The sequence below is a fragment of the Protopterus annectens genome, chromosome 2.part1 (genome assembly GCF_019279795.1).
Source record: "Protopterus annectens isolate FY-2018-M chromosome 2.part1, PAN1.0, whole genome shotgun sequence".
NCBI classification, from domain to species: Eukaryota; Metazoa; Chordata; order Ceratodontiformes; family Protopteridae; genus Protopterus; species Protopterus annectens.
In genome coordinates this window covers 1,154,591,193-1,154,599,821 of record NC_056729.1, presented here as the reverse complement: position 1 = coordinate 1,154,599,821, position 8,629 = coordinate 1,154,591,193, and the positions used below count along the sequence as shown (strand labels likewise).

Genomic DNA, 8,629 nt, shown 5'->3' with positions numbered 1-8,629 from the left:
GTACATGGAGCTGATACTCTCTCAAGTGTTCTCAAGAACGTGTGGTCAGGAGTACACAGCCTTCCAAAAGAACAATTTAACCAGTACAAAGAGATTGTACTATCCACTTTGTTTAATCCAACATTGATAACAAACCAGTTTCACCATTAAGCAAATGCTTCTTCAGTAGATCACATTGTGCCTCTTGGCTCATGATTCATTTAATAAAACCTAAAGGAATTTCACTCATATAAAAAAAGTTCTTTCAATCATCAAAATCAAAAAATGTAAATAATTAAGAGATGGATATTTATATCAGATGAACAAGTAGAGCAAATTTCTGTACAATAGCCATAGAACCATCCATCCATAATTCTAATTTACTACGTAAGTGCTTAAAGCAAATAATGACATGCCCCTAATGTCCCATATGTAAATAAATTTGTTCAACCCAGCAAAAGAATAAGCTGAGGATGTCAAAACCTGTTATTTGAACTACATAATAGCTAAATGAAAAAGAAAGCCATGGGCAGAGAAGGTCAGAGCAGCATGTAACTGGACTACACTCACTGCTAAGAGAGAGGTCAAGGCTTTCTTAGGATTAGCCAACAACTATTGTAAGTTTGTTCACCATTGCTTGCCTTATAGCAGATGGTCAAGGATGGGTGCCAACTAAATGTCAGCTGGACAGACACTACTAATCAGGCAATGAGGAAATTAAAGGAATTATTAGCCCTGGATTTTGCTAAGGTATTTATTGCCTTCACAGATATCTCAGATATGAACAGCAAGACTGTCTTTTCAATACAGTAAAGGGAAATGAGCACACTTCTCATCACATTAGCTATAAGGTCAGCATTGCTGAAACTATATACTCTGTGATAGACAGGAAATGCCTAGCCATCAGGTGGCTTCTCGCTATATTAAGATACTAAAAATACTGTCATTTTGGAGAGCGTTTGTGTTGCTTATGGACCATGTCTTACTGCAGTGATTATGTAGGGAGAAGGACTGTAATGCTAAACCTTGTAGATGGGCCTGTCCCATCAGTATGTGGTTCTGCACTATCCTGGTTAATGTTTTCTCAGTGTGTATTGGCTGTTCCAGACCTACACCTCCTCTGCTTATGCGAGAACCATTGGTTCTATAATGAGGGTGTCATGTGATATGGGGACTGCTACTGGATATTGTCTGCTGTATACTCAATAACTTGGGTGGTATTTCCCAGGGAAAAGGCTACAAAAGGAAAGTATAGAGCATTCCCTGGCTCAGAATAAAACTGGTCTTCTAGGCAACTAATTAAGAGCAAATTACCTTGAGCTGAATATTAGGAGTGATAGTTCGATGAGCTAGATTCTAGATTCCTATGAAGCAACTTAAGGAATCACAGCTAAGACACCTAGGTGGAGAAGAATAAATGCACAAGTCAGAAGATACATTCTGACATCAGGAAGGTCGAAAATTTGTGATCAGTGCCTTTACATCGTCCAATACTGCCGTGGTCTGATAATGTATTTCAGTAGCACTCTCTGCTGTGAACTGCATTATGCATGCGTGGCATAGACCAGCTCTTCACCAAACCCTATGATTGCAAATAACCAATACAGGAATATAGTTTGGCAAATATAAGTAACTACATTTTAAGTGAAAGGTTATAATGAGGGCTCTGAAAACATTAACTTTCTCACTTTTTTATTTCTCCAAATCTTTTGGACTTCTAATAACATGATGGGGATGAACCTCATTCCTAAATCAAAGTACGATTAAAGTCCATGAAATTAATATTGTTTCAGTCTTTGATGTCAGCCAAAAGTGCTCTTCGCAGCATGTGCAGTGTGCCCAATAATGACTCCTTCTGTAATTCGTATGGGGTTACATGTATTGGTAACATATCTAGGTACGATTGTAGATTATTTTTTATAAGACCCATTGCTCCTACTATTGGAACTGTCTGGGTATCTTTCTTCCACATTGCTCTTGTTTCTGGCTGCAGATCCTGACATCTTATGACTTACTGAACCTCTGTATGCAAGGTACTGTAGTCACTGGGTGTGGTAATTTCAGTGATCAGTGCTACTTTAGTTTTCTTTTTCATGGACCACTATATCCGGTTTTCTAGCATCTATCTTTTGAACTGTTGGTAATGGGTGATCCCACGTGATGTAAACTTCATCATTTTCTGTGATGCTTTGTGGCTCATATTTCCAGTGATTTGTAGGCACTTCAATACCATAATGTTTGCACAATCCCCAGTGTAACAGTCTTGCCACATTATTATGCCTTTCGGTATACAGTCCTTCTGCCATTAGTATGTCACAACCAGCAATGGGGTATACGACTGTTTCCAGTTCAGTTTTGCAAAAACCTACATCTGTCTGTTTCTCTCACATGTTCACTGAACTTTGCAAACCAGCATGTACATAGCCCTCTGTCTTGGGGCTCCAATATTTACCTTTTACCTCTTGGTTTGAATTCACCTTTCCTTATCCATTCCTGCTTTCGTTCCTGATCAACATGAGGTTCTTCCAGAAGTTTTCTATACTTGCAACTATATTTATGCATTTTCCACATTTCTTGTCTCATCAGATCCTTCACCTTATATTCTTTCTTTTGTTTTTTGGTACATTCAGTTGCTGCCTGATTTTTATCTACTTCTGGTTTGATTTCCATTCCTGCTTGTGCGAGATTAAGCAGAGAAGTCATGTTAGATTTGTTCTACTCATGTTTCAAAACTTTCACTACATTTGGGTCTTGTGAGGTCAGCAGATATGTGTGGAGTCAAGCAGATCTATACATGTAATCAATTTCAAGGAGGCCCATCCCTCCTTCGGAATAGGGGAATATATAATCTTGGTATGCACTGATTTTTATAAATCATTTGGTGAGTATGAAGCATCCTTCTTGTTTTCCTATCTAATCTATCCACTACGTTTTGGGGCCAGTCAATCACTCCAAAACTGTAAGTTAGGACAAGAAGAGCAAATTGGTTTATAGCTTGAATTTTGTTCCTAGACTTCAATGCTGTTTTCAGGATTAATTTATGTCTTATAAAGTATTCCTTACTAAGTTTTATTTGCATTTGTTCATGTTTTATTGCTGATCATTCAATTTCCAAATATTTATACACTCCCTCTTGCTCAAGTTGTTTTATATTACATTCTTGTCTGAAACTGATATTTTCCTAGTGCTGCAGTTTTCTTGCTTTAAAGGTTGCTTTTGCACATTTATCAAGACCAAGTGACATTCTTAGATCATCTGAAAAGGTTTTGACAACTTGCAGCTGTACTTTCACTTCCTCACCTGATGAACTGTACAGTTTTAAATCATTGATAAAGAGAAGATGAGAAGTGTTTCTTTGTTGTTTTCTAGGAGCCAAATTATAGCCATGATTTAAGCTAAGTAGACAGCTTAATGGGTTAAGGGCAAGGCAGAATAGCAGCAGTGGCAATCACCCTGGAATATCCCCCTTTGAATTTTTATCCCTGGGATAATAATTTGTCCTTTATTATGGCTTAATTGCAAAGTGGTCTGCTACTGTTTTATGGTCACTGTAATATAGTTGATCAGTGTAGGGTGTATCTTATACATTTTTAAGCACTCTTATCCATGAATGTGGGTTACTATCAAATGCTTTTTTGTAGTCAGTCCATGCTATACTTAGATTCTTCCCCTTTTTACAGTTCTCCACTATGACTTTATTTAACAACAATCCTTTGTTCCATATGGCTTTCTTTTATTACCCTTTTGTTCTACTGCCATAATTGAGTTTTCTTCTAAATGACTATAAACTCTGTCGGCATCAATTCCGTTGCATAGTTTATACGTTATCGGAAGGCAAGTTATTGGTCTATAATTTTTAGGGTAGCTTGCAGGTTCACTCTTAAGTAAGAGCATTGTTTTTCTTGTTGTTAGCCAGGTTGGTGTCTGTTTGGGTGTGCATATAAATAGTTCTTACTCATGGCTAAATCTTCGTGCAAATATGTTAATACTTTTAACCAAAAGTTAGGTACTGCATCTGGCCCTAGGGTTTTCCAGTTAGAGGCTTTTCTTAACTTTGTTTCAATCTCTCTGGCTGTTACTTCATCCCATTTCATATCCTGTACCTTTAAACTTCTTATTCTCTATTTTACTTCTTCTATCCATTTAACATCTTTGTTATGTTCCACAGGATCTTCATAGATACTTCTCCAAAATGTATCTATTTCTTCTTTTTTGGCGGTCTTTTAATTCCTTGTTCCTTGTTTCCCAATTCTCTATAAAACTTTTTTGGTCATCAATAAATTGTTTATTTTGTACTTTTCCTTTATATTTATCTGTGTATCTTCTAAGTTTTTCTGCCTGTGCTGAGATTTTTAGTTTGTTATTTGTGATAGTGCATGATAGATCCTGCTCTGTTCTAATACTGTGCATTGCTTTTATCACGTCTTTCTTAGTATTTTTGTTGATCTGTTCCCTCTTCTATATTCTTCTAACAGTGATACTTCTTGTCTTGATTGCTTTATAGTTTTCTCTATTCAATACTTCCATGATGGTATTCAATTTCTCCCCTTCCTTTCTCTCACTACCCTGTGTTCTTGTGGTAGAGCTTTATCAGTTATTAATTTTGCTGCAAAGTAATATATCCTGTTTACTTCTGTTATATCGCATGGATCTCTATGGACAGTTCTAATTACTGTCTTCATTTGTTTTATCAAACTTCTGACATTTGGGGTTTTATTGACCTTCTGCAGTCTATTTCTTTCATTGATCTTAATATGTCTATCTATGTCTGTTAAATCAAGCAACTCTTCTCTTAGCTCATTTTCTTCTAAACTGAGGGCACATTTTTTTGTTTTCCATTTCATGCTGGCATTCTGTAGAAAGTTCTATAGCATCTTCCTGTGGCACATTCTCTTCAGTTTCATCCTGTGCCGTCCATTGCTCTGTTATATGGGAACTCACAGGTCTATCACTCCTCAACATTGACTGCATCAGGGTTTCCGCAGTTTGCTGTTCCTTCCCTTGATGTCCAGCTTCAAGTGGACATTTACACTGGTTTCCTGTGGAAGGTTCCAAAATAGCTCCTTTTAGCACTTGACCAATTGCTTCCCATTCCACTGTTTTCCCCTTAATTTGGATATCCATTGTTCTATCCTGTTGTGGTGCATTCTGAGTTAGATTTTCTACACTGAATCATTCACTTCACAGGTACTCCATAACCTCAGTTTCTGTTTCTTTAACTTCTCCATTACTAATCTCCTTGTCAACTTTTTGTCTTTGTCTTCTTATTTTTTGTAGTGTAAAGTTTTCCATGTCCAGATTCCTTTTCCTGTATTTCTCTTCAAATATATTTGGCGCTGCCCTTTCTCACTGTTATGGGGGCATTAAATAACATCAAAATCTAAATGATAAAGACAAAAATCAATATTGTGGCATGGAAGAGTTTTCAAAGGTTCAATGTGTGTCAGAAAAATGAGGTGCTTTACCAAATGGTACTACTGAATGTTCCCATTAAGATACTAATCTTCATATCCATGACAAACCCTTATTATATGAGTTACAGAGGAAACAAATACAGAGCAGAACACAGCATGCATACTGGGGGTACAAAACAGTACTTATATATCTTGATCGCCTTCCCAGTATAGTGTACTGCTAACCTAAATATATACAGGAGAACCAGTGAGTGGCAGTAGTACCACCACATGGTCATACCATGTAATGTGGCATTTAAAAATATACTGGCATGCATCAGCTTCTTCTCCTCTTAACCTCATATTGCTATTTCCAGTCCAAGAAGCATGTACTCTGGGAGGCTTAGTAAAGAGCATGGCTGATGTTTTAGGCATGCCCTGCCAGTGTATACTTGTTTCCTAGTATGGGACTGCTTTTCCTCCATTTCTTTTGGAATAATGTATAGGAATCATACTGCCTCACAAGGCATGTGCAGTTTATCATCTGCACACATCATCTGAGAAATAGAGACTTATTTTTTATTACCCATTTTTGCAGAGACCTCACAAGCTTAAGGCAATACCTTATCCCATGTACAAACTGTTTTATAATCTAACCTATGTCCCTATTATCTATTCCAGTCTGAAACTATGTACATTCCTTCTTACTGTTTGGCATACTCTTCTACAGAAACTCACCTTCCCCTTTTGTCAGAGTATTTACTGGTATCATCACTTTCATTAATGATTTATGTACTTTATACCTGAATAAACCTAATAACAGAAAGTGTATGCTGAGCTGAGTTCCTTATAAGTTTTAGCACACAGGCACATATTTTTTAATACACTAAGTTTAGATGCCTCCTCTGGTGATGTTTGCAAACCAGGTTTCACACTAAAGAATTATGATGTATGGATTATAGGGGTTCAGGCGCCTAGGCAGCGAGACATTTCCCTGCGATACATTTTGGCTGGGGACACATGGCTGAAGTGACATTCAGCTGCAGAGAAATATGGCTGTTTGCAAATTCCCTGTGGGCAAAGAGAAGAATGTGTTTTCATACCTACAACTTCAATAACCAAATTCACAGGGGGAAAACAAGCAGCCATATTTCTCTGCAGCTGAATGTCACTTCAGCCATGTGTCCCCAGCCAAAATGTATTGCAGGGAAATGTCTTGCTGCCTAGGCGCCTGAACCCGGATTATAGACTATGGACTATGAAGTGTAGGTCAGTGTCTGTATACTGTCTAAACTATGAAGTTTAAGATCATCTTTCTTCTTTAAAATGTGGCCATACTAACGAAAATTCACAAAGAAAACTGTTTTAAATATCTTCATTTGCCAGTATATTGATGATATACTTTGATTTATTTTAGGCCATGGAACGAAAGGCGTATTTGAACTTCTTGCAGGATGGAGAAGAACAAAAGAAAATCAGCCTTTTAAAGACAGAGTGGCAGATGCTTATTCTGACGTGATGGTTACTTATACTATTACCAGCTCACTATACATTATCACATTTGGTATGGGTGCCAGTCCATTCACAAACATTGAATCAATTAAAATATTTTGCCAGAATATGTGTGTAACTGTACTGTTTAACTATTTTTATGTCTTCTCATTTTATGGTTCATGTCTGGTTTTTGCTGGCCAGTTGGAACAGAACAGGTACCATAGTGTATTCTGTTGCAAAATTCCTTCTGCAGAATACATAGACAGGCAACCCATATGGTTTCAAGCCATGATGAGTGACGGACATCTCCCAACAACACACCATGACAACAATCCTTATCAGAGTCATTGTATTCAACACTTTCTAAGAGAACATTTTAATGAATGGATCACTAATATCTATATTAAGCCTTTTGTTGTACTCTTATACCTCATTTATGCATCATTTTCATTTATGGGATGCTTACAGATTAGTGATGGCTCCAATATTGTCAACCTTTTAGCTAGTAACTCCCCAAGTGTATCCTATGCTTTCACCCAGCAGAAGTACTTCAGTAACTACAGTCCTGTAATAGGATTCTATATTTATGAACCACTCGAGTATTGGAATATGACAGTTCAAGACGATTTAAAAATCCTAGGCCATGGTTTTAACAGAATTTCATGGATTGAGCAATATTTTCAGTATTTAAAAGTTATTAATACCACTGCAACAAATAAAACTGAATTTCTTAACATTCTTCAGAACTCCTTTTTGAAGAAACCTCAATATCAGCATTTCAAAAATGATATAATTTTTTCGAAGATGGGAGATGAAGCAAATATAATTGCATCACGAATGTATTTGGTGGCTAGAACAACTGAGAATACACGAGAAGAAGTCATTGAAATTTTGGAGAGAATAAGACCCCTTTCTTTTATTCAAAGCATAAAATTTATTGTGTATAATCCAACATTTGCCTTCCTGGACAATTACAGTGCATCTGTTGCATCACCCATCTTGATTGCTGGTTTCAGTGTACTAACAATTATGGTACTGACATTTTTTATCGTTATTCATCCACTGGGAAACTTCTGGTTGATCCTTACCGTTACTTCAATAGAACTTGGTGTCCTTGGACTAATGACCTTATGGAATGTAGACATGGACTGTGTTTCAGTCTTGTGCCTTATTTATGCTTTAAATTTTGCCATTGACCACTGTGCACCTCTGCTTTATACCTTTGTACTAGCAATAGACCATACAAGAACTCAGTGCATCAAAGGTGCGCTCGAGGAGCATGGGGCTGCAATTCTGCAAAATATTACCTGCAATGTCATGGGGCTTGTACCCCTTGGTTTTGTGCCTTCAAATCTGACCTTTACACTGTTTAAATGCTTGCTACTTACCAATGGTTGCACTCTCCTGCACTGCTTTGTTATACTACCCGTATTCCTGACTTTCTTTCCACCATCAAAAAAGAGACATAAGAAAAAGAAACGCGCCAAAAGAAAAGAAAGAGAAGAGATTGAGTGCATAGAGATTCAGGAAAATCCTGATCATGTAACGTCTGTTTGATTTTTTTGTCATTATGCTTGGGAAAGAGCGTAAATTAATTAGCATTACTAAATAACCACATGAAGGTGGAAAGGGAATCAACTGCTTGTGCTGGCCAGATATAGCCAGGCAAGGATGATCACGTGGTAATTTTCTAATGGAATATTGAATGATATTGAAGGGAATGTGAATAGGAAATGAATTGAGACACAATGGTAGGTTTTAAC

At 37.1% G+C, this 8,629-nt stretch overlaps 1 protein-coding gene across 3 annotated transcripts in view; it reads left to right on the top strand.

The window, feature by feature from the left end:
• PTCHD4 (patched domain containing 4) overlaps window positions 1-8,423 on the top strand; it is an 826,526-nt gene extending 818,103 nt beyond the window's left edge. For all 3 annotated transcript variants that reach the window (XM_044062689.1, XM_044062688.1, XM_044062687.1), the window contains one exon: window positions 6,790-8,423. In XM_044062689.1, coding sequence (XP_043918624.1) covers window positions 6,790-8,423 — 1,634 coding nt within the window. The remainder of the gene's footprint in view (window positions 1-6,789) is intronic.
• The last annotated feature ends 206 nt before the right edge of the window (window positions 8,424-8,629 follow it).